Source organism: Pinus tabuliformis, chromosome 8 (assembly GCF_031772625.1).
Source record: "Pinus tabuliformis cultivar Carrire ecotype Pingquan chromosome 8, CPIR1, whole genome shotgun sequence".
Lineage (NCBI taxonomy): Eukaryota > Viridiplantae > Streptophyta > Pinopsida > Pinales > Pinaceae > Pinus > Pinus tabuliformis.
Window position 1 is genome coordinate 1,244,292,527 of NC_142294.1, and position 26,932 is coordinate 1,244,319,458.

General features: G+C 40.2%; 2 protein-coding genes across 5 annotated transcripts in view; both read left to right on the forward strand.

Moving 5' to 3' along the window:
- The window catches only part of LOC149239889 (uridine/cytidine kinase UKL1, chloroplastic-like), a 277,768-nt gene that overhangs the window by 203,203 nt on the left and 47,633 nt on the right, over window positions 1-26,932 (forward strand). The window lies entirely within an intron of this gene.
- LOC149239890 (uncharacterized) lies at window positions 21,148-21,904 on the forward strand. Its single transcript, XM_089461015.1, has 3 exons — window positions 21,148-21,157; window positions 21,265-21,513; window positions 21,632-21,904. Exons 1-3 carry the CDS (start codon window positions 21,148-21,150, stop codon window positions 21,799-21,801), a joined length of 429 nt encoding a protein of 142 aa, XP_089317141.1. The 3' UTR covers window positions 21,802-21,904.

Below are 26,932 nucleotides of genomic sequence, written 5' to 3' on the forward strand. Positions count from 1 at the left end.
TTTGGAAGAATAAAACCATTTTCTGAGATGGTTCAATGTATGCTTCAAGCCAAGAAAATGAAGGCAAAATTTTCTATGCAACTCACATTATCAACTAGATTCCTATTTATGCAATTCAAGATATGACTCCATATGAGAAATGCTGCGGCTCCAAACCTTCAATTTTGTATTGAGTGCATGGGCTCATATTCCCAAGGCAAAGTGAAACAGATTGGAACCCAATAGTCACAGTTATATTCTGGTAGGTTACAATAAAATTAAAAATTCCAGAGACATTGTCTATATGATCCTTCCTCTCATTAAGTCATAGTCCTTCATCATGGTTCACCAAGGTCTTTCCCACTACTTTCTACAGATGTTTTGCAAAGAGTTTCAGTGCATCTCTCTCCTACACACTATGATGATAAATTTAAAACCCTTGCATTTGGTCATGGGCATAAAAATCTTTTGAAATGGAAAACAAAATTAAGCAAAATGATTGTAGGGAAGAAATGAGATTGTCTCACTGTTCTTGGCACTTGCAGCTTAGAGAAATCTTCGTTGTTGGTGGCGATAATGGCTATGGAACGCTCAAACCCTCCTTGGCAGCAGCCACATTCCTTCTCCAGCAATCAGAAATGAAAATGATATGAAAAAAAACCAAAAACGGATTTTTATAGGCCGCGCGGAAAGTTTTGCCCGTCACAGGGCGATTTTTTCCATCGTCGCGCAATATTTTCCGAAATATCGGCGATATTTCGGAAATATTTTTCGGCGGAGCCGAAAATATCGCGATATTTTGTCGGCGATATTTTGGCTCGCCGAAAATATCGCGATATTTCCGAATATCGCCGATATCTCGGCGATATTATCAACACTGGTGTTGAGTGTGTGCAAGAGAAGTGTGAGAATTAGTGAAGAGTAAGAGCAAGGGAAGAGCTGAGACAAGTGTGAAGGACATGATCTAATCGAAAGGAGGAGATCTTCAAGCAAAGAGAAAATGCACTTCAACTACAAGTTGATCAAACATTGGTAGCTTTATTCATTCATCCTCTCTCTCTCTCTTTGTACTGTGCTGAACAATTGAAGAAATCTAATAGAAGAAGAATCATTTGGCTTTTCCCCCTTGAGGGGTTTTGCTCTGGTCATTGGACCAAAATCTCAGTGTCTCATATTTGTGCTTGGTTGTCTTCATATGATCCTTAAGTTTATGTTCTATTTATAATTGCTGATTTGAGAAGTTTTGAAGAAGAAATCTGCATTCTAAGTAATTGTAACAACATAGTATATTCAATTTTCTGCAAAGTCCATTCAACTTTCTGCAAAGTACATTTAGTTTTTTGAAAAGTACATTCAGTTTTCTGTATGTAACTTTCAAGTTTTTGCAAAGAATTTTTAAATTTCTGCATAGAACTTTCAGATTTTAATAGCTCCTGCAGCTTCGCACATGTAAGTTTGTGGTCATATTTTGGGTAGTGGGTCTAAAATTCTAAGCAACCGTTTTTGGGCAAGGAGGTCGAGTATCTGCGCAGATTCTGGGAGGCTGAATTTCAACCTAGGAAGATCAAGTAGGGTTGAGTTTGTTGGGAAAAAGATTGACTTGACAAGAGGGCAATTTGACCATTACATTGTTGGTTAGTTTGACCATCATATCTAACTAGAAGAATTAGGTGCATCTCTTATTGAACTAAAGAATTTTTCTAAGGAAAAGGTTGTTGGGTTTCCCCCCCAAGAGGGTTTTCCTAGGGTAAATATTATGTTATCTTTGTGCATTGTGATCTCTACTGTCCTTGTGCATTTATGGTTGAATTTTTGAAGTGTAATTGCTTGATGATAAACTGAAAGTGCTAAAACAATATCTACATCATTAAAAGTAATTATTAGTTTTCCAGAAATTAATTACACCAAATCTGATCTCTAATTCACCCCTGATGCATACTACAATATGCATTCCATTGCACCAACAACAACCAACTTGGTTGTTCGATTCCACTTATAAAGAATTTGAGCTGATATATTTTAGGATTTATCTTTAGTTATCTTGAGCTCAACAAATCCTTTAATTTAACTTATTTTTCACTTAATTCCACTTCTGTCAAGTCATCCTAATGTGTACATATAGTCTTCAATCTCTAATCTGCTGTTTTGAGGAGAAATTTTGAGTTAACTACTAATTTTCACCATTTTGGTAAGTTACAGGTTTTAGCAGTGACTTTAATTGTAGTTCTAACTTTATCAAATTGCCAAATTTAGCAACACTGCTTGTTAGTTTTTGATGGATATGGTAGCATCAGACAAGTGTTCTAGTCTCAGATGATGCTAAGAGGCTAAGGAACACATGATCTCCAAAATCCAAAAAAGGTTTCGTAAGATAAGCTTGGGAAACACCTTAATTAAATTAATTTACCATAATTAAAATGTTTCCTAAGTCTAACTTAGGAAAATTGATAAATTAAAGTTAATTAATTAAGGATGTTCAAGATTTCTCTACAGACTTCTATTGATGAAGTCTAATTGATCTTAGCCGTCGATGGAGATTAAATAATGGCCATTGAGTCTCCAATGAGAGATTATAAGAGCAGGTTGAAGGGCTTGGAGAAAGCATTAGTGTGATCATTCTGAGCAAGGCAGATCTAGCTACCTAGTTCATAGTATTAGTGAGGGAACAGTTCGAGCCAAAGGGAGAGCATCAGAGAGGGAGCAATAGATAATTTGAGAACATGATTATGGAGAGATTTCTAGTGATTTTCTAGTGACGAAGTGGCAGGAGAAGGGAGGTCGAATATATTTGCAAAATAGGCCGTACAAGTAGTGTGAGTAGTCAGAAACCCTAGTTGTCGGTTCCATTTTAGCTTCCAAGAGGTGGAGCAAGTCACTTCCATAGGAAGAGGTAGGCTAGACGACCTAGTTGGAGGCAGATCTAGGGTTGTGCATGTTTCTCATAGGTTGAAATGCATGTTCTAGGCAATAATGCGATTTTCCAGTGTGGAGTGCAAGCAGGCCAAAAGAGGCCAAGTTGATGTGCAGAGGAGATCTGTGATCTCCAAATTATTTTGCTAGTTGTGATCTATATTTGTTGGAGGATAGACAATTGGGCATCCAATTGTTATAGTTCTCAAACTGTTGCATAGTAAAATAAACCCTCATTTGTTGCACTGGTTTTCCTTGCCGGGTTTTTCGGTGGACATTTAGTCCAAAAATGTTGGTGTCATTTTTATTGTGTGTTCATCTATTTCTAAATTCCTATTTTATAATTTTGTAGCGTTTTTACTGTGAATAATGCATCAATTATTTAATCGTTATTTGCTGTAAACAAATAAACTGCTAATAATTAGAAGATTAAACTCTAGTTGGTGCATTCGTGGAAATTTCACATGGTATCAGAGCGTTGAAGATCAAATCAGAGGCTCATAAGTGAAGGAAGCAAGTTTGTGCAGTTTTAGCGGGAGACTTGAGCACAATATTTCCAGATCTATGTAGGCCAACCTGACAGTGCGAGTAGTAGATAGGCATAAATTGATTTCCAATTTAGGGTAAATGAAAAGCTCGATTTGCCTCATATCTGTAGCAACAAGTAGTGGAGTTTCCAGAGAGGTTTTTTGATGAGTAGATCAGTGGATTCATAGAGAAAATCTCACACAAAAGATTTTGAAGCAAGGTTTTTGCAGTTGCAAATCAGTGCAAGTAGGAAGAGAAAAACACACAAGAGTTTCATTTCTTTAGTATTCTTAGAGATAGAGAGAGTCCGATTTATTTGCAGAAGAAGGCTAAGGCAAGTAGATTGAATGGTCAGATTACCTAGTTTGTAGATCTGAAGCAATAATTCCATTTTTAGTTGCCAGAAGATTTGCCAGAGGAGGTGCGAATAACTTCAAAAACAAAGGGTGGAAACATTATTGAATTTCCACGATACTCAAGAATTTTGTTTGGATCTTAAAGTCTCTAGCACAAACTCTCTCAAATGCCACAACGAATTACTTTGCATAGCGGAATAAACACACATCATTGAATCAACTAGTGCTCATGACCATTTTTAACTTTTTCAAACCCTAATCCGTTATATTACAAACTATAATACAACAGCCTTAAGGCTCTTGTACTAGGGATCTTGGCCCTTACATATAGCCTGATACAAGGACATGACTAGGGCTTGGTGTCTATCACTTTGACCACCAATCTACCTTGAACAAGACACACTTGACCTACTTGCTAATGTGGTGCCCTACGGCCCTTTCAGTCCACGTGTCCTGAACACATTTGGTGGGTCCTCTTGCCTTCCCATCTGCTGATCATGACAACCACATCTTAGCTCCCTAGCCTGCGACTATCAATGATCACAACTTCTTTTGTGTCATTGAACTTTGGCTTATCAAACTGCCCACTAGAAGTCCTCTTGCGCCATTAGGGTGACCGCTCATTAGGTCTTTTGGGTTTGCTCTCTTTCACTGAAGTCTGCCTTTCTACAACTCCTGAACTGGGCAACATAATCTACCTCCTAACAGCCCATAGCTCCTTTCATGACATTGTACTTGAGGTCTTCATCCCGCACTGCATCCTGCACTATGAAAAGCCACTGTTCACAATTCCGTTTGTGAACAATGCTCCCATCTTCCAGATCTGTCCACTTGTCATTCTTCTTGTCACTTCAGAACTCTGATCCTAGGGTTACCAAAATTTCCCTTCCAAATCTCTGAAACACCTCCTGCTTTTTCTATAAACATCATTATATAAACCAACCTTCATTTTGTGTGGAAACAGTATATAAACTTCTATTCAATATCCAACTATCCACAAAGAATCGTATCTACCTATGGGCACCTTATAATGAGGACCAACCAACTAATTTGGACCTTATTAATAAAAACGACCCCTTTCACAATGAACGATTATCACTGGAGGATAGCCAATTGGGCATCCAGTTGTAATAGTTCTCAAATTATTGCATAGTAAAATAAACTCTCATCTGTTGCACTGGTTTTCCTATGGGGTTTTTCTAGGGATGTTTAGTCCAAAAATGTTGGTGTCATTTTTATTTTGTGTGCATCTATTTCTCAGTTACTATTTTATAATTCCGCAACTTTTTTATTGTGAAGAATGTATAAGTGATTTAATCATTATTTTTCGTAAACAAATAAATTGCTAATAGTTAGAAGATTAAACTCTAATTGGTGCATTCATGGAAATTTCACACTGCCAAATATACCACCAAACTGATCTAGACTGCCTGTTTAGACTTCTTGTCTAGATTGATAAATTGTAGACTTTTGTTCTAGACTGATAAATTTTAGACTCCTGGTCTAATAGACTTGCACTCTAACAGACTTTAGTCTAATCAAATTCCAGTCTAGTAGACTTCCAGTCTAACAGACTTCAGTCTAATCGAATTCCAATCTAGTAGACTTCCAGTCTTCCACTCTAATAGACTTCTAGTCGAATAGATAGACTTTTTCCGCCCTTGGCCTTTGAACTTGTTTTGCTCATAACTTTTGATCTGGGAGGTCCTTTTCAGACTTCCATATACCATTGGAAACAATTTTCTATCCATCTAAGTAGGTTCCAAGAGCATATGAGCTGAATATCTAAGGCACTAATTTATTTGAAGATAATGCCTCTTTAGACACCAATTTCACTTGTTCACCGACCTGCCTGCAACCATATGATCAATGCCACTTCATGACACTTCCTTTGATATCAATGCCAACATATTTCTAACATCCTATATCTGGGGCACATCCAAATTGCATGCAGTAGATAGAATACTTCACGCCAAAGAACATTATCCATATCCTTAAGGACAACCTAGTCATGGCACAAAATCAAATGAAACAAGCTGATCAACATGGTTAACAGGGATCAAGTGTTCCTTTTCGTATTGCCTTATAAATAGACACCACTCAAAGATAATGTTTCCTAGATCATATGATGCATTGGTCAGGTTGCCTACAAGCTCACTCTTGTGGCTCACTCCAAGATTCATTCCAACCCTTTGTGTGCCTTGTTTGAAAATGGTTGTGGGATCAAATTGCAAAATGCAAACCGACCTACCTGAACGATGAAGAAGGTTCCATTTGGCTTTAGCTAGAAGCAATATTGGATAGCAAAGAGTGCCAATAACGCTAATAACACTAATTTGGTTGGTCCTCATTATAAGGTGCCCACAGGTAGATACGATTCTTTGTGGATAGCTGGATATTGAATAGAAGTTTATATAATGTTTTGTCAAAATTTTCTGTTATATTTAGAGTATTGATTTTGGGGGTTGCCCCCTTGAAGAGGCAAGTGAGCATAACCTTCTTTTTTCTATTATTAAAGAGATCTTTCTTCAGGTTTCTCTCTCTTTTTCTCGTGTTTTCAGGTTTCGCTCTGTATTTTATGTGAATTACACTACATTATGCACTCAGTATTTTTTTCATTCCTTTACTATAAAATGACATGTGCTCTTTTCATTTCATAATATAAAAGTATTTCTCTACGCTTGAATTCCCAAATTTTCACAATTCTTATGTTCTAGATTCCTCCTATGCCAAAACTCTTAAATTGTTAGAGTTATCTAGTTAATAATGATCATCTAGATTATAGACTTAAGCTTATTGATAAAGTCACTTATTGACATTAGCTTAAATCATGCTTTAATGTTGTATTAATGATTTAAATTATATTTAAATCATTTGAAGTGTCATGCACCCAGGGAGATGAATCTTGAATCTGAAATCTTGAACATCAAGACCTTGCAAAAAGACATGAGATCATAACAGGGCTGTTTAAACAGAAAATTGAAATGCACTAGCAAACCCTTAAGCCTTGGTATTATGTGGTTAAAAAAGGGAACAACTCCCTTGACTTGCAAAGGCTGAGGAGTTGATACAAGCCAGGTTAAATGAGGAACACATTTACTAGACTTTGGATCTTAACCTCAAAGTTTGTGTGCTCCCTATTGAATTTTCACGGCACTAGAGAATCTAGGTTAGAGTCTTACAATCTTAGACACAACCAACTCAAATGCCACAACAAGACTACTTTGCACAGTGAAATAAACATAACAGTAAATCAACTAGTAGACAATAGACAGCTTTTTACAAATTTGTCAACCCAATTTCGTTATATTAACAAACTTGATTACAACTGTCTAGGGCTCTCTTACGGTTTACCGGGATCTGCCCTCATACAATCACTAATACAAGAATACAAACTAGGGTTTGGTGTCTGTTACCGCTCAAACTAGTAGGGGACCTAAAGAGGATCCATAAAGGGGAAATGCTAGGCCAAGGGCAACAAATGGAGACTTAGCCCACTGTCACCTCAACTAAGGCTCCCTTCGATTTACGGACTTTCACTGATGGGAGGAGACCCTGTATGTATAGAGTCACCGTTAAAGGATAAGTCAATGGATATGAGTGACCCAAATAAACCCTTTCCTAAAAGAGTTTGAAGGATGGAGCTTGCTTGCTTTCTAAGCAAGGTACTATGTATTCTAGGGAAAGGAAGAGAGGATTTGAGGGTTAGGTTTATGGGATAAGAGTTGTGAAGGAGTTCCCCAATCCCTAAAATCCTTGTTAGGATCGGTATCTTGGATGGTTCTTGAAGAATGATCTTTTGAAGGAGAGGGACCACATGGGGCTAAGTGGACTCGATGTAGGGTACGAGGAAAGTATGTAGCAACCAATGATATTATTACCCTAGACAAGGTGGGGAAAGGATCAAAGAAAGAATTTCACTTGAAGATGTTTCTTTGACCCTATGAGGTACTAGCCTTGGGGATGGCAGGGCATGTTTTGATCCCAGAGCTAGGGCTTGGCTTTTCTCCCAACTCCGCATTCAAAATGGCTTCAAAATTGGAGGACAGCTAGAGGAAATTCCAACGCAGGAAACCCTAAGAGATCAAATATTTTTGATGGCTAGCTTGGCGGTAAATTGATGCCCTAGGTACCCGAACTTGGCTAGATCTGGAAGGAGGTGAAAGAATATGATTTTTAGTGACCACCCATGGTAGATTAGTGCCTGAATTTTAAGGAGAATGGAGTCTATGATGAATATGAGTAGGATTTTTTGGTTTCCAGTCAAGGAGGCCTCAAGATCACTTCACTTGCCTTCTAGGTCAAGAAGAAGCAACCTTGTAGTTTTTATACTTCGATGTGCAAAATGAATGGCTTATCAAGGTCAAATTCTTTGATATAATTACCCCTAGGAGATTTCGCTCATATTATGTGGTTCATACATTGAGAGATGCTATAATAGAGACAAATTCCACAATTTTAAGCAGTAAATGCATGCAACAATTAGCCCTAGAACAACGAAAATCCCAGTCCAACATGTATGACAAAAGTAAACAAGAATAACATTAAAAGCATGTACTTACATGTAATAGAGTATATCCAACCATTCACAATTGATAATAGAGAAGCTCCAAGAGAAGATAGACCAATATCAACACATCAAAACTCATCCATAAAGCTCCAAACCAAAAGAGATAAAAGAGAGATAAAAGATCCAAACCAAAGTGATGATGAGCAAATGATCTCATCTCACTTGTATTTATACACAACTTAAGAGTTCGAATTAGCCTCCTTAGCATACACAAGCCCCAAAAATAAAATAATGTTCTAATAATTCAACTTTTGGTGACAAGCCCAACAAACTAGCTTATAAATGAAAAGGTAAGCCTCTCAGGAGGTCAAATAATAATTTATGCATGTTGTAGGGCCCTCTAAGAGGCTTATTGAGGTCCATGTTGGAAATACTGAGAGGGGGGTGAATCAGTGTTTCTTTTCAATTGTTACTTTTACCAGTTAGATCACTTATATTTAGAACACAAAATGAACAATAAGAATAAATGCTTTTATTAATTTCTTCAATAAATCAAGTACAATATATGTAGGGCTCCAACCCTAGGTGAAGACACCGATCTTCAATCTCCCAGGCTCCAACCTGTATTTGCCAAGCACCGACTTGGACTTCCAAGGCTCCAACCTTGTCAATTTTGAGGCACCAACCTCAAGGGCTCCAACCCTATATTTGGTTTAGGCTCCGACCTGGTTTTTGAGGACTCCGATCCTTTAGGGCTCCAACCCTATCTTATCCAAGGAACCAACCTTGAGTTTAGGAGCACCAACTCCAAGGACACCAATCCTATATTTGCCAAGCACCAACTTGGACTTTCCAAGGCACCAACCTTGTCAATTTTGAGGCACCAACCCCAAGGGCTCCAACCCTATAGCTTCACTTTGTCAAGGTATGTTTGGTTATACTTCATGACTCCCAATGTTTTCTTCAACAATCCCTATCAATCTTCAGCTACGCCTTCACTTAGTCTCCACATCACATCATCAATGACAACCTTGTTCTTCACATGAAGGTGTCACCACTGCTCTTCATGTTACCCAAACAAAACTTCTTCAAGGTCACCTCATAATGGCTTCAATGCATCATGGTCTTCAATGATCTCCACAAATCTTCAATATGCTGCTTCATAAAGTTCTCCAACTCTGCCCTATTTTGTTCTCAAGAGAAGACTTCAACAAGCTCTATTTGTCCGATCCCAATAAATCAACACTTCGACCATGACAACTATGACAAGTTTGACCATGACAACTTCAACCATGGCAACTACGACAGCTTCAACCATGAAAATTATGAGAGTTTCGACCATGACAACTACGGCAGCTTAGACCACGACAACTATAGCAGCTTCGACCACAGCAACTACGATAGCTTCAACCATGATAATTATGGCAGTTTCGACCACGGCAACTACGACAGCTTCGACCACGACAACTATAGCAGCTTCGACCACGGCAACTACGACAGCTTTGACCACGACAACTGTTGAAGTTTCTAAGTTTACTTAGTTAGAAACACTTCATGCACTTTTTCTGATGTATTCCTACCTACTTGTACTGAAAATAAACACTAGTGCATGCTCAACATATTACAAATCAACAACTAAAAGAAACAAGAACAAACACACCACATGACACTATTATTTTTGGACTAATGTTCCTGGAAAAACCCAATGTGGGAAAACCGATGCAACTATCTAAGGGTTTTCTTATTAAGTAATAGTAGTTTGGGTGTCAAAAATGGCCTACTCAACAGAGAATTTCCTTAGCAGTAATACCTCTAGGTTTCTGACAAATCTACTGGCTGAAATTGCTGCATCTGTACGACAACTCCCTCAGCATCCGCGCTGTTACTGGTCCTTCCTCCCAGCACTGCATTTGCACTGCACCTCCTCTCATCATGTTGCATTGTGCTGCCCATTGCTGCACTGCAATTCAGTTATTGAGAAGTAAGTAACTGATCTCCCAACTGACCTCACTGTTGGGCTAGAAACACCCACCGATGCTGAAGCTCCCTCTGCCACTGACAAGTGCTCCCTCTCTTTGACCTCTGCGCTGCTGCAACAACTCCTTGCATCTCGCACCATTGCACACCTCTCTGTGCCTTCTTGCACTGGTGCAACACCCCTGTGCCTCTCACACTGCTGCAAACTGCTAGCTCTGCGTTATCTCGGGACTTCTGCACTGTATCTCTCTCTGCCGCTCCATTTGCATTCGTCTCTACCCACCCAGCCAGTCCTGTTACTCCTCGTCAGGGCTCCCGTAGCAAGGTCTAATCCAAGAGGCTGTGTACCTCGAGGATCCTGCCCCACATCTGCTCAAGTGGCGTGTTTGCACTCATGGCACAATCATCGTCTGTCAAAACTTCCTTCTCTGCCCTTGCTGGCACTGCCTTAGTCTCGGAAGACTCTCCCTTACTCTTCTTCCTTGGACACTGGGTCGCATAATGACCTAGCTCCACATAGTGGAAGCACTTGATCTTGGAGAGGCCTTTCTTCTTCCGCTTTTCCTGCTTTCCCTCAGATGTTAGGGCCACATCCTCCTCCTCTTGCTTGACCTTGATCCCTTTGCTGCTGCTACCTGTCTTCGACTGTCGTCTGATCTCTTCCTGGCGAAGAGCTGCCCACATCTCGTCCCAAGGTGGGAGAGTCCCTTTGCCCAGGATACTCTGGACAAATACTTCCCAATCTTTTGAGACAACATTCAGGGCTATCCTCACCATAAGCTCCTGATCCGGTGTCGCTCCTATAACAGTCAATTGGTCTCAGATCTCATTCAATTCTTCGAGGAAGGTGTCAATCGATTGACCCTTATTCATCTGATACGACCTCATCTGGTTCTTGAGCAACATTCTTCTCTGCAGAGAAGTATGTTGGTACAACTTCTTGAGAGCCTCCCACATCTCAAATGCTGTTTCCTTCTCGGCTATATGTGGTACCACATGATCCTTAACCTCGTCAAGGATAATGCACTTGGCCCTTGCCATCGCCCCTTCGTACCTATCATTATCATTAGGGTCGACTGGGACAACTATTACCTTCAAAGCGAAGTTCTTGACACGATTCTTGTTAAGCACTGATAAGATTCTGGCCTTCCAGACTGCGAAGTTCAATGCTCCGTCCAGTCTATCCTAGTCTCTTACCCCGTGTAATGCCATGATGCTCCTCTACTTCCCTCCTGGAAGTTCTTTGTTTGACTCCTCTGAGTCCCTGCTTCCCGTATGGAAGTTCTCTTCTGCACTCCCTTTGAGTCCTGATTTCCCTCTTGGAAATCCTTCTGCCACTTGTCGAGATGACCCCTACTCTGATAGACTTGTGTAGCTGCACTTCTGATCCGAGTTCCTCAGTTAGAAACCCTCGGTAACAACTCTTTTGGCCCTGCTCTGTCAGGTATTGTTCTGCCTACAGTACCTCACCAACTCCACTTTGCAATATTCTCGCAACCTTCTAGACCCTAGCAATTGCCTCTGTGAACTACGTCAGCCCCTCTCTGCCTCACACTGGCTCTGCGTCACCCCAGATGGGTCTGCATCAGCCCTGGGATGCCCTGCGATGCCCTGCAATGCCCTGTGTCAGCCCTCTGGCCCTCTACGTCAGCAAGGCTGGCCTTTCTGGGATTTTGCGCAGCTCCCAACTTCCTCTGCGTGGCCCTAGCTGGCTCTGCGTCACACTCCTTGGCTTTTGCGTTGCTAGAAACAACTTCTGTCACCTCGGGACAACTATTTTCTGTTGCTATTGCTCCACTTGGCTGATGTCTTTTAGTTCTCCTGTGATCTGCAATCATGCTCTTATACCATGTTGAAGTTTCTAAGTTTACTTAGTTAGAAACCCTTCATGCACTTTTTTTGATTTATTCCTACCTACTTGTTATTTTTCCTTAACAAGTTATTTACAAAGTAAATATTGAAAATAAACACCAGTGCATGCTCAACATATTATAGATCAGCAACTAAAAGAAACAAGAACAAACACACCACATGACACCATTATTTTTGGACTAATGTGCTCGGAAAAACCCAATGTGGGAAAACCAGTGCAACTATCTGAGGGTTTTCTTATTAAGCAATAGCTGAGTACAATCTGGGTGCTGAAACTATCCTACCCAACAAAGAATTTCCTTAGCAATAATACCTCTATGTTTTTGACAAATCTATTGGCTGAAACCCCGGATAATCCTTCCGGCAGCTACTCAGCACCAATCTGCCCCAGAAACCCCAGCGTCTGCCCAGTCTGGATTGCGTCAGCCTCTCATAGCCCAGCACTAGCACTGCGTCAGCTTATCTTGGCCTGCGTCAGCCCTAGGAGGCCCTGCGTCATCTCTCTGAGCCTCTGCGTCAGCTACGCTAGCCCCTCTGGTGCTCTGCACAACACTTAGCTGCCTCTGTGTGGCCCTGCATGAGCACTGGCTGCTCCTACGCCTCTCTCTCTGGCTGCTCTGCTGCTATCCCAACACTATCTCTGCCTCTTTGTCTCTCTGTACTCAATGCCCCTCAACTGCTCTCCCGATCACTGATTCTATCTCTCTTAGCAAACCCCGCTCTAGAGAATAGAATGACTAATCACTCTGGTGTGTTCTCCAAGTGACCCTCAAGCCTCCTCTTATACTTTTCCTGTTGACATCTCAACGACTGAGATTAAGTCCCTAATCAACGACTAAGATTAGATCTGGCTTGATCCATGTCTTTTGGACCACTCTAACACAGATTCATATTAATACACATTAATATTTTATTTTCCCTAAGTTTAGACTTAGGGACTCCATTAAAAATATTAATTATTTTAATATCTCCTGATTTGTTTAGAATCTGCCCAAACCCTTTCTGGGTATTGGAGATATCATGTGCCCCAACCTCTCCACCAAATTTCGTGGCTAGAGCACATCCGATGCTACCCCAAATCAACAACAACTACAGCAGCTTTGACCACGACAATTACGACAGTTTTGACCACGACAACTATGACAGCTTCGACCATGAGAACTATGGCAGCTTCGACCAAGATTTTATGCCCAAACATAATTATCTTCTTTTTGTCCTAAACAATAATCTCCTTGTTCTCCTCGGCTTTCGTTCTTCTCATGTACTTCGTATCTCTGAATTCTTGCATGAATTGCTGATCAAAATGAAGTGTTTAGACATCTATTTATAGAGATTTCGTTTATAACTGAAGGGACACGTCTATTTGAAGTGAGGCCGACTTGTATGACTGAGTGTAGGTCGGCTCATTGCTAGGAATAATTTCCTTATCTTAAAAATTCAATATCTCACAAACTGTTGGGAGTTTCGGGGCAAATAAAGGCTCGTTAGAAAGACGAAAAATCCTCTTTAAAATTGTCTAGGATCCATTTCCAAAGGATGCCTCCAATGTGTCCAACATAATTTTTCTTTGTGATTGTCCTTAAATTTTATGCATAAAAAGTTTGGGACAACATGACAAATGTTTGGGACAAGGTGGCTTCTTCATTCTTTGGCTTCTTCATTGTTATCAATGCCATTAGAGGATCATAGAGTCATTATGTAGGAGTGTAACATCCATGTAGCATGACGCATGAACAATGTCATCACATACTAGTGTAGTCATAGTGCAACATCATTAGGATAACTCCAAAATAATTTTCCAACCATCAAATGATCTCCAACCATGTTATCAAGACCTCATAAAGTGCCATCATCAATTGTGGTCATTCATCGAGAATATGACATCATCAAATGTAGTCCTCCATATGTCATCAAGGGCTTCTAAATACTTGGCACTTGGCACTTCTTAAGACTTCTTCATTAGTGACTTGACATATTAATTGATAACATTCTTATGAAACAAGTGTTATGACATCATCATTTGGAACCAGGCATCTCAACAATATTTTCCATCTCGGTTAGTGCCATATTGACATCAATGACAACCTAGATTAACAACATCCCCCTTTGTCATTGATGGCAATATTCTTGCCCTTTCAACATTCTCTCCCCCTTTGACACCAATGGGAAACGGGGTGCCCAAGTACTCCCCCTGTCAAGCTGCTTCTTTTCTTTACGAATAGTAGTTCTTCATAGGTATGTTACTCCCCCTGTAATGGTGCTCTTCTTTCTGGCAATGTAGTCCATGATAGATGTGCTTAAATTCCTTCATGTGATGAACCAAATAACCCTCATGAAAGATTACCTGCTAATGATCAAGTGGAAAAGATCTTCAATAATAATCCATCAGATGAGTAAGGATTATATTCTTCAAGGAGTGTTCCTGAGAGATGATCTATCAAAGAATGATTGTCCATATAGTTCGTCAAGGATTTCATAAGACTCATTCACGGATGGCTTTTGTAAGAATGCTTAATCATCATAAGCTCCCCCTAACTGTATGCATGGTCTTCCTTTTAGCAGAGTTTCCCCATCAAATGCTTAGATTATTGAAGATCAGGTCAACAACATGTGTCGTTGGCTAGAGAGTTCAAGAGATTTTCGGATTGTATTTGATTCCTTCTCCATACTTGTGTAAATTTCTTTTCTGGCATAATTCTATCTTGAGTAGGTTCCCAAGTCAAGTTACAATTACGTGCCATATGTCCAATGTTATGACACTTGAAGCACTCTATGTTGTTCATGAATAAGAATTCATGACTTCTTGCAAAATTGCTTTTCGGATATTGACGGGGAACATTAGAATTATCTTTGTGATATGCCCTGCAATCTTTTGCCATGTGCCGAAAGTTTGTACAAGAATAGCAATAACCAAGAAATATACTTTGGTACCTGGGAGAAGAAGGTTTCCTTGACGTACTTTTGAAGTCTTTTTGCCTTGGGATCATTTGATGATAACCATTTCTTCTTGCATCCTTGACATTATCTACGTTTCTTCTTGGAGGAAGGTTTCTTCCATAGTTGTCTTGACTCTTCTCCTTGCCTTTGCTGGAACTAGGAGCATCAACATTTCTTCCAGGCTTCCTCACATCCTTGTTGTTTGAAGCATTAGGGTTTGCATCATTCTTGCTTGAGGATTCACCTGCATAGCCAAGACCTGATTTATCGAGGGGAGACCTTTGATGATTTAAGATGTCATCTAGGGTTTGAGAGCTTTTCAAGTTCTTATTCAGCAAGTCAACTTCCTTTTTAAGAAAGACAATTTCTCCTTTCAACTTTTCACAATCTTCATCTTTCATAACTAGTTGCTTCTTCATTTCTTCCATCATCTTGGTTGCTTCACACGATTGGGCCTTAAGAGAAGTGATTTCTGATTTTAACTTGGTGATGTCATCATCCTTTTCTTCTAGTTGGCATATCATGGTGTTTCTCCCCTTTTCTCATTCATCAACTTGTCCTATGAATGTCAAATCTTCTATAAGCTTCTCAGCTCCTTGTGCTTGTTTCCTTGCTTCTTCTAGTTGAGATCTAAGGGAGGAGACCTCTTCCTTGTATTGACCAATCTCTGCTTCAAGTTTGTTCAAGCTTTTGTGCCTTTGTTCAAGGTGGCTTGACAAGGTATCTTCCCGTTTCTTTGCCTTATCCAATTGATTTGTCATGGATATGACTTCTTCATGATGCTTTCTCTTGTTTTGATGAAATTCTTCCTTAATCTTGGCGATCTCCTCATCTCTTTCTTGTACTTGAAGCTTGACAAGGTCAACTTCCTTCCTTGTCTTGTCCTAGTCACCAACTTGCACTTTCTTCTTAAGTTCCTCATTTTCCTTTTTCAAATTGTTAATCTCTTCCATGGTAGCCATAAGTTTAGTGAGGAGATCTTCTTCAAAATCTTTTTCATTCTCTTCATCTTCTAGGTCTTCTTTAGCCTTGATGTTATCACTCTTATCTTCACCTTCCTTGATGGGCTTTGGATTTCCTTCTTGTTTTCCATCATTTTCTTGACTAGAGATCATTGTTAATGCTCCTTTTGAGTGAAGATCATGAATTTTATCCCATATGCCTTTTGCTGATGAACATTTTTCAAAATTGGCCTTCATAGAATCAAGTAGCCCATTCAAGATTGCTTTCATTGCTCTTGTATTATGTTCCTTGGATTCTCCATCCATCATGCTATCAACAATCACCGATTTCTAGACTTCAATGCCTTGAGTCTTTAAGAAATTCCTCATTCTTGCCTCCCATATATCAAAGTTTCCATTGAACAATGGAGCCTTCATAAATTGATTGACTTCAATTTCGGTGGTTGAGGGAGACACATCTTTAGGAGGATTGGAGACTTTCTTCCTTGGCTTCGCCATTTGTGTTCTAATGATCAACCTTCAAGCTATTAGGCTTTGAGTGAAGGTACTGATACCAGTTGTTGGAAATACTAAGAGGGGGGTGAATCAGTGTTTCTTTTCAACTGTTACTTTTACCAGTTAGATCACTTATATTTAGAACAAAAAATGAACAATAAGAATAAGTGCTTTTATTAATTTCTTCAATAAATCAAGTACAATATATGTAGGGCTTCAACCCTAGGTGAATACACCGATCTTCAATCTCCCAGTCTCCAACCTGTATTTGCCAAGCACCAACTTGGACTTCCAAGGCTCCAACCTTTTCAATTTTGAGGCACCAACCTCAAGGGCTCCAACCCTATATCTGCTTTAGGCTCAGACCTGGTTTCTTGAGGACTCCGATCCTTTAGGGCTCCAACCCTATCTTATCTAAGGCACCAACCTTGAGTTTAGGAGCACCAACTCCAAGGACACCAATCCTATATTTTCCAAGCACCTAATTGGACTTTCCAAGGCACCAACACTATAGCTTCACTTTGTCAAGGTATGTTTGGTTATACTTCACGGCTCCCAATGTTTTCTTCAACAAGCCCTATCAATCTTCAGCTATGCCTTCACTTAGTCTCCACGTCACATCATCAATGACAACCTTGTTCTTCACATGAAGGTATCACCACTGCTCTTCATGTTACCCAATCAAAACTTCTTCAAGGCCACCTCATAATGGCTTCAATGCATCATGGTCTTCAATGATCTCCACAAATCTTCAATATGCTGCTTCACAAAGTTCTCCAACTCTGCCCTATTATGTTCTCAAGAGATGACTTCAATAAGCTCTATTTGTCCAATCCCAATAAATCAACACTTCAACCATGACAACTATGACAACTTTGACCACGACAGCTTCAACCATGGCAACTACAACAGCTTTGACCACGGCAAGTATGACAGTTTCGACCACGGCAACTACGACAGCGTCGACCACGACAACTACAACAGCTTCGACCACGACAACTGCGGAAGCTTTGACCACGACAACTACGACAGCTTTGACCACGGCAACTACGGCAGCTTCGATCACGACAACTTCGACCAAGATTTTATGCCCAAACAGAATTATCCTTTTTTTTATCCTAAACAATAGTCTCCTTGTTCTCCTTAGCCTTCTGCCTTCTCTTGTACTTTGTATCTCTGAATTCTTGCATGAATTGCTGATCAAAATGAAGTGTTTAGACGTTTATTTATAGAGATTTCATTTATAACTGAAGGGACATATCTATTTGAAGCGAGGCCGACTTGTATGATTGAGTGTAGGTCGGCTCATTGCTAGGAATAATTTCCTTAACTTAAAAAATCAATATCTCACAAACTATTGGGAGTTTCGGGGAAAATAAAGGCCTGTTAGAAAGAGGAAAAAGTCCTCTTTAAGATGGCCCAGGATCCATTTTCAAAGGATGCCTCCAAGGTGTCCAACATAATTTTTCTTTGTGACTATCCTTAAATTTTATGCATAAAAAGTTTGGGACAACATGAGGAATGTTTGGGACAACGTGGCTTCTTCATTGTTATCAATGTCATCATAGGATCATAGAGTCATTATGTAGGAGTGTAACATCCATGTAGCATGACGCATGAACAATGTCATCACATACTAGTGCAGTCATAGTGCAACATCATTAGGATAACTTCAAAATAATCTTCCATCCATCAAATGATCTCCAACCTTGTTATCAAGACCTCATAAAGTGCCATCATTAATTGTGGTCATTCATCAAGAATATGACATCATCAAATGTAGTCCTCCAGATGTCATCAAGGGCTTCTAAATTCTTGGCACTTGGCACTTCTTAAGACTTCTTCATTAGTGACTTGACATATTAATTGATAACATGCTTATGAAACAAGAGTTATGAGATCATCATTTGGAACCAGGCATCTCAACAATATTTTCCATCTCGGCTAGTGCCATATTGACATCAATGACAACCTAGATTAACAGTCCAGAAATGAGGATTTCACAGCTACACAAACTTGCATGGAATCTTGTAGTGCAGGTTTTTTGACATCCAAATAGCAGGCAAAACTTGTTGACAATACAGAGTTAGATACTTGTCACACAGGGAATAAAGACAGGAAAATGTTGGTTAAATGTCCAGAATTTAGTACATCAGAGAATCAAACTACTGCTGAAGATTTAGGACATTATTGTCCTATCTTTCTGTGGCTTTTACAGGATTTTTATTCAACCTTAGAGGAGGGTGCTACTGTTACTGCTGTTGGTGTGATGGAGGGCACAGTGTTTGGATCTCTTTCGCATAAGATAGGGTGTTGACTGTTGAGTATGTTTGCTTGGTAAGGACTCAAGGAGATGCACTTCTTAAGGAAATTTCAAGCAGTTAATGTGCTATTTTTTGGTCTGCTTCGCATGTCATCTGTGCCGCTGTTATGACTGTTCTCAACCAACAAAACTTAAAAGGCAGTACTGCACTTTGGCCTTTCAGCATGACATGTCACTTTCTTGGTGTGCTTTTGTGCCAATTTTTAGAGCTATGTTGTGCTCCATTGAATACCAGGGTTTTGCATGTTTTCTGGTTTTATTGAAAGGCAACATTTCTATATGTTCACTGACATTTGTCTTCATTTAATTTTTTAGATTTCTAGCATATTTTAAATTTTTGGATCATTTTTAAATTTGATTTTTTGTTGTCTTTCACAGGAGCCACAAATTAAACGACTCCAAATCTTAACAGAAGCCACAAATTAAACACAAGTTCAAAGCAACAACAATGCCGAGAGAGAAGGACTTTGCTTGGGCTTATTGTGACAAGATTCCCGGAGACTCCAAGCTCCTTTGTAAATTTTGCAAAAAGGAATGTAGTGGAGGCATTTATAGATTCAAGTTCCACCTTGCACAAATACCTGGCCATGATATAGGTCTTTGCAGCAAGGTTGACGATAATGTCAAATACCAAGTAGCCTTGGCCCTTGAGATGTTAGATCAGCATAATGCCAAGAAAGCAAAGCAAAATACTGAAATAGGAACTCTTTGAGTTGATAGTTGTTCTACCACTAGCCCCATGTCGCCTCACTCTGCTGAATCCTCGATGCCGTTCCCAAGTTTTCCACACATGCCTCCAAGGCCAAGTCAAACTCAAAGCCATACGAGTCCTTCGACTCCTTCCTTCAACACTGGAGGTGGAAACATAAACACCTTTTTTGCGCCCCGCAAAAAACCCGATTCCCAACCTACCTTGGATGCCACTGGTTGGAAAAAAAATATCCATAGTCAGGCAAGGAAGGCCATTGCTAACTTTTGTTACTATTCTGACATACCTTTCCACTGTACCAAAAGTCCTTATTGGCAAGCTATGATTGATGCAATTGCTATTGCAGGTCCAGGGTTCAAAGCCCCTACATCAGAGAGCCTTAGGACAGATATGTTGTTAGAGAGTGTTGAAGGTGTCATGCTTGTGCTAGCTAAGTTTCGTTCATCATGGGTAGAAACAGGGTGCACCATCATGAGTGATGGATGGACAGATCAGAGGAATAGAACTTTAATAAATTTCCTTGGATCTTGTCTTGCTGGCACAATGTTTCTCAAATCAGTGAATGCTTCAGACAAGGTTAAGACTGTCCAACTTATCTGTGAAATGATGGAGGAAGTCGTTCAAGAAGTGGGAGAAGAACATGTTGTACAAATTGTCACCGATAATGTAGCTAATTATATGGCTGCTGGTAGACTTTTTGAGATTAGGCACCCCACTATTTTTTGGACCTCTTGTGCTGCCCATTGCATAGATTTAATGCTTGAGGACATTGGTAAGCTTCATTGGATACATGAGGTTGTGGAGAAGGCAAAATCCATAACCAAATACCTATACAACCACATTATTGTCCTAAACGCTATGAGAAAATACACTGAAGGTAAAGAAATTGTTCGACCTGCAGTGACTAGATTTGCAACAAATTTCATATCTTTGCAATCTGTGGTTGAGCAAAAGATAAATCTGAAGAGGATGTTCTTGGGACCTGAGTGGATGGGATCTAAACATTCCAAGACCCTTGAAGGCATCGAAATTGCTGCACTTGTGTTTAATGATGGTTTCTGGAAAGATGCCGAAGAGATTATCGCTGTGACGGAGTCCCTTGTTAGAGTTCTCAGGTACTTCAAGTCTTTTAACTTTTTCACTTTTTAAATTTCATTTCAAGCTTCTTTTTATTTACAATGTTTCATATTTCTTTAAATTTGAATTCTTGAACTTTCAGGATGGTTGATGGTGACAAACCCGCTATGGGTTACATTTATGAGGCGATGGATCTCGCAAAGGAGGCCATCAAAAGAAGATATGGGGATGATGAGACAAAGTATATGCCTCTTTGGGACATTATAGATGCACGTTGGGATAGGCAATTGCATTCCCCCTTACATGCTGCTGGTTACTTCTTAAACCCACAATATTTTTATGATAAGAGCAAATTTAATGAGGATGGGGAGGTTGGCAGAGGACTTATGACATGCGTGGAAATGTGCTTCCCTAATCCAGAACATCAAAGTTGTGTCTTTTCCCAACTACAAGATTATAGGGCACCATCTAAATTGTTTTCCTATACCAGTGCTATAAGACAAAGGTCTTAGATGTTGCCAGGTACCTAGCTTGAAGGCTTCATCAATTCATTAAATTTGTTTAAACTTTATTTTGTATGTTAAATGTTTTATTAAATTTTCTTTTCTGTTTAAGTTTTTACTATTTAGTACTTCTACTCACAAACCCTTACCACTTGCTAGGTCTTTGGTGGCAAAACTTTGGTAGTGATACGTCAGATTTGAAGAGATTTGCCATTCGAATCTTAAACCAAGTATGCAGTGCTTCAGGTTGTGAACGCAACTGGAGCATGTTTGAGAAAAATCATTCTAAGAAGCGCAACCGATCGACACAAAAACGCTTGAATGACCTTGTATTTGTCCATTACAATCTACGACTTTGCAACAAACAAATACTAGGTGAGACTCGAGAGCTTGAATTTGAAGGTTTCATAATCTAGTTCGTACTTTAAAGTTCAAACTTCAAACTTCAAAGTGAAACTTTAATTCACATTTCAATGTCTCATGATAATGACAGGTATGGATCATTCACCAATCGACCTTGAAGAGATAGATTTGCAAGCTACAAATTCGCCAGACTGGGTTCAATCAGATGAGCCTCCTATTTTAAGCCTTCATGACTTGGAGAACTTTGAGAGTCAAGCAAGCGAAGGAGTGGAAGGAATCACTTCTAGTTCTCACTCTTAAGAGTCTTAGACTCTTAGTTGCTGATTTCTTTCTGATTAGTATGCAATTTTTTGTAAACTTTTAGAAGCATATGCTTCTAAGGACTCAAGACTTAGTGCTTTGGATCGTGTTTGGACTCATAACATATATGAGATACTTATTTATTCATGATATTTTGGATATCTATTGATATTATGCATTGTTTGGACATGCCTTTACCCAATATTAATGAAAAATGGTTTTTTTAATTCAATATATGTGTATATTTTTATTTAATGAATTCAACGATTTTTTGCCGATTTTTTCCTGATCCGATTAAAACTCTTCGCTCTTTTGCCTCGCCGATTTATTGTCGATTCCGAGTCTGGTAACATTGCACATAATAGAGATATATGGTGAATTAACCCCTAAATCTTCTTCACTTGGACTGAATGGCCTTCTCCTCCAACTCGGCTTGATGAACTGACTTGTATCTTTCTTGAATCGGCTTCAATCACAAGAAGACAAAATTCGTCCTTTTCTGCAGTAATAACAATCCTCTTGTTCGAACGTGTGAGAGGAGATCAACCCTAAAACAACCACAAAGCACTCCCAAAGACTTCGCTCTTCTTCCTTCTCTCTTCGTTGATGATTAGGCTTCTTCTAAGTGAACTTTGCACTCCTTATTTTAGACTTGACCTTGGCTGAAATTTTTCCTTCTGAAATGACACCGAGCTGCCTATTTATAGTTGTTTCCCAGTCAAATAGGCCGACTTGAGAGAGGGTGAGCCGATATGTCTAGTTGAGAGATATTATTATTCTTCTTGAAGCTGACTTGTAGGAGGCGTCTTTACTTGGTCTTGGAGGGCCTTCCTATACATTTAATGACTCATACAAAAATGTAACATGCCCAAGAAGTGTCCTTCGTACATGACATTGACTCAAATTGGCTTTTATGAATAGATGACAAAACCTAAAGGTTCTCAATGGGAACCTTAACTAAAATAAAATTCCTTGATCATGAAACCCATGATTTAAGTACTTACAAAATAATTTTATTTTCTTCTTTTCATCAATTACATAATTACATGTCATTATGAAGACCGAAACTAGTTACACTTTTCAACACTCCCTCTTATCTAGGGAGGTATTCATAATGGTATTTCGTCATTCTCAATCTGAAGAATTCTCATAAGAAGAGTTGGATTGGTAACCCATCTGTTTAGTATCATATCAACCAACATTGTCACATAGCAAGGCTTTGACTAACAACTCTATCTCTTCGCGAGATCTGAGCACAATGCTGGTGAGACGAATGATGTATAGACGCCCTCATCATTGTCTCTCTCGAAACATACCCCACCCGGGTTCTCAGGGTGTGTTCCACTAGGACTATTCTTAGCTTGGATTCCCAGTCCTCAAAGAATATCGACCCTCTACGACTACTCTTATCTTGGATGCCCTAACTCATTTTCAAAGAGTATCAGATCCCAAATGTTTACCCAATCCTCCATTTTGTCTTCCCAAGTGAGGACAAGAATGATGTGTCTATCTCTCCCTCTTAATTAGGGAGGACATATCTATTCCAATAAAGGAATGTACTCATTCCTACGGAAGGAATGTACCTAAGCTCCCTCTTGGCTTAGGAATTTTGCTTCCAAGTTTCTTCCAAGTAAGAAACTTGTTTCCAGGCTCCCTCTTAATTAGGGACCTACAACAACTCCTTAGGTGGAGATGATGGGACAACCAACTACTTGAAGAACTCCTCACAATTTCATGAACTTCTTTCTTTACTCAAGAGTCTTCATGTTTGGGACCTCTTCATAGGGCACAAACCATCCATCACTTTCATCCATGAGTCAATCATGTCATCATCGGAAACTGATTCATCAGTTCATATTTGGCCTTCCTTCATGCCATGCTGCCTTCTTCATGCCATGTCTCCTTAGTGATATTTCATCCTACTACATGGGCATCAGTGGTGGAAGATATCCATAGATTTTCCTTCGGCAACCCTAAATAAGCCCATCCAGATATTTGCTAAAAAATAAGAAATGAACACTTAAATCAAAATTACCTTTGTGGTGGTCTTTCATCATGACGTCTTCTAGTTTTGTAAAGTTTTGTAGATGTTCTATGCTAAGAGCAATTTCACTTTTCTCACAGCAATCATACAAGTAGATAAGCAAAATGCAGATAGAACATATAAGCAGATCTTACAGAAGACAAATCAGAAACAAGAAAAATGTATGTGTTCGTTTCGGCGGTCAACAGGATGCTTCAACCAGCAAAGTCTCCTTTGGTCAGCCAACCCAGCATGTGTCACAACAACCCTCCAACCAGTAGATGAGTCAACCCAAGTCAGTTCTACAAAAGTCAACGCTGTCCTGAAAAGTCAACGCAGGGGCAGCAAGCTAAAAGTCAATGCAGCAGCAAAACGGTCAACCCTTTGACCTCGATTTTTGTGCCAGGTAGTACGGCCTTCAAAAATCGAACCTCCCACAAGTTTTCAGCTTGTTTGGACCAAGCGTTGACCAAAGTCAACGCTGGTCAAACTTCTGCGAAACCCTAGCAGCAGAAAAATCCTCTTTGTCCTTCCCACGTGTGGCTGAAATTCGTCCTCCAGGTAGCTCGTACTTTTTAGGATGAGAGAGGAAGATGTGAGTTGTGTTGTGATCAAATTCTCTCCAACTTTTCCTGTATATATATATCCATCAATGAGGGTGTGTGACACATCTGTTGGGCATGTGAGCCTACATTACAAAACTGGCTGACCTTGCACATATAATTTATTAAGAATAATAAATTCAAAATATAAGTTCTGCTCATCGGATTAAGACTATTTTTATATGGATTTTACACCTCTCAGAAAGAGGAATCCAACAAAAATATTAGCCTCTTAATCTGAGCATCAGAACATGGAGTTTGGACCTAGTTGTCCAAATTTAACACTCCCTCTCAACTAGGGAGAACTCCATCTATTAGTGCATTTAACATCGTGAGTCATCCCGCCGAAACTTGCTTTGCTGGCTTCTTTATTTCAGACCAGAAGTGGGTCAGTCACAAAGACATCATTCCCTGACTGACATAATCAGTCCAGAGGTCCCAGACCTCACAAATCTTGATCCCAGATCAAGTGGTTGGACCATGCCATCCTAGATAGAGAGTACGGCAATCTCTGATGCGTCCATCAGTCTTTGCTAATAGTCTCTAGCTTTTCCACACCTCATTGGCCAAATGAGAGGTACTTCCCATGAGCCCTGAACTCAATGGGTAGGATGCATACGGGGCACAGATTAAATGAGTGGCGAACCAGCTCAATAATCACAAGGGTGGGGCAGAAGCATTATGAGTGCTTATAGCTCCGAGAAGCTATCCCCAAAGCCCCCCAGAGCTCCCAGAGCTCATCTTCCAACAGGACCCACATCATAGGGTCTTTCCACGACACCAAGACTCTCACGGAAGGTTAGGAACTTGACCTTCCCCAGGGGCTTAGTGAGAATATCCGCGACCTGCTCATCAGTTCCTATATGATCGAGCCTTACGGCGCCTCGCTGTACCATATCCCGGATAAAGTGGTACCTGATATCAATATGCTTGGATCGGTCGTGGAACACAGGATTCTCAGTCATACGAATCCCACTCTGATTATCACAGAGTATTACAGTGGTATCTAGCACATGTTGGAACAACTCACTAAAGAGCTTCCTCAACCAAACTGCTTCACAACAGGCCATACTAGCAGCAATGTATTCGGCCTCCGCGGTGCTCAAAGCCACCGACTTCTGCTTCCTGCTCATCCATGAGATCGAAGCAGAACCAAGATTGAAACAGCATCCAGATGTGCTCTTACGATCCACCACACTGCCAGCCCAATCGGCATCAGTATATCCCCGGAGTATCACACTCCCGGCAGTGTATCTCAGCCCATGGTTTATTGTGCCCCAAAGATATCTCAAAAGATTCTTGGCACCAACCCAGTGAAAATGATGAGGCTCAACCATCTGTTGACTCAAAGTATTCACTGCAAAACATATGTCCGGACGGGTGTTCACTAAGAACATCAAAGCTCCTATGAGTTGACGATACTCAGTAGGATTGGCCAAGATAGGCCCTGCAGCGCTGCCACTCAACTTCTTAAAGTTGAGTTCCATTGGTGTCGACACGGACTTACAGTCCACCATCCCAAATCTTTCCAGAAGCTTCACAATATACTTTCCTTGAGAAAGGAAAATCTCTCCAGGTCTCTGCCAGACCTCCAGGCCTAGGAAATAGTGCATCAGTCCTAGGTCTTTCATCTCGAACTCAGCAGCAAGCTCCCTCTTACATTGATGAATGAGAGGGTCATCACCTGTCAGGAAGAGGTCGTCCACATACAGCACTAGAATGAGAGGCTTTCCTTCCTCAACCTTAAAGTAAAGGTTTGGATCAGCATTGCTTCGAGTGAAGCCCAGCTTCATCAAGTAACTATCCATCCTCTCATACCAAGCTCTGGGTGCTTGCTTTAACCCATAGAGGGCTTTCTTCAACCTGCAGACATAAGTGTCTCGATCTTGAACTTCAAATCCCAGAGGTTGTTCTACATACACCTCTTCCTTTATTGCACCATGCAGAAAAGCGGTCTTGACATCCATCTGATGAAGACTCCATCCTTGCGTAGCAGCAAGGGCTATGATGGATCGGATGGTGGTATATCGAGCCACAGGTGCAAATATATCGTCATAGTCAATTCCTTCCTTTTGAGAGAAGCCACGGGCAACAAATCTTGCCTTAAACTTTTCAGCACTCCCATCAGATCCATGTTTAATCTTGTAGAGCCATTTAGCGGTGACAACAGATTTGTCCTTCGGTCTCGGGACCACATCCCAGACATCATTCTTCATAATAGCCTCATATTCTTCATGCATAGCATCCTTCCAGACTTGATGCTTGATGGCTTCCTCAAAAGATCCAGGTTCAGATTGTATAATAGTACTCATGGCAGCTAGATACCCTTGGTATCTACACGGCTTCTTGCTTTCTCGGAATGTTCCCCTTGGGGCAGCATGACCCTCAGCATCTTCGAGGGTGTCCCTGAGCCATGATGGCCTCTTTCCTAGAGAAGGGGAAGGATCAATAGGGTCCATTGGCCCTTCAACATCAGGCATAGTCTCATCCTGGGGTTCTTCCAGAT

What these genes read in the sequence shown, in the direction of transcription:
- LOC149239890 (XM_089461015.1), top strand. An exon ending in TTGCAACAAACAAATACTAG is followed by an intron (nt 21,514 to 21,631) that starts GTGAGACTCGAG and finishes TGATAATGACAG; the next exon opens with GTATGGATCATTCACCAATC.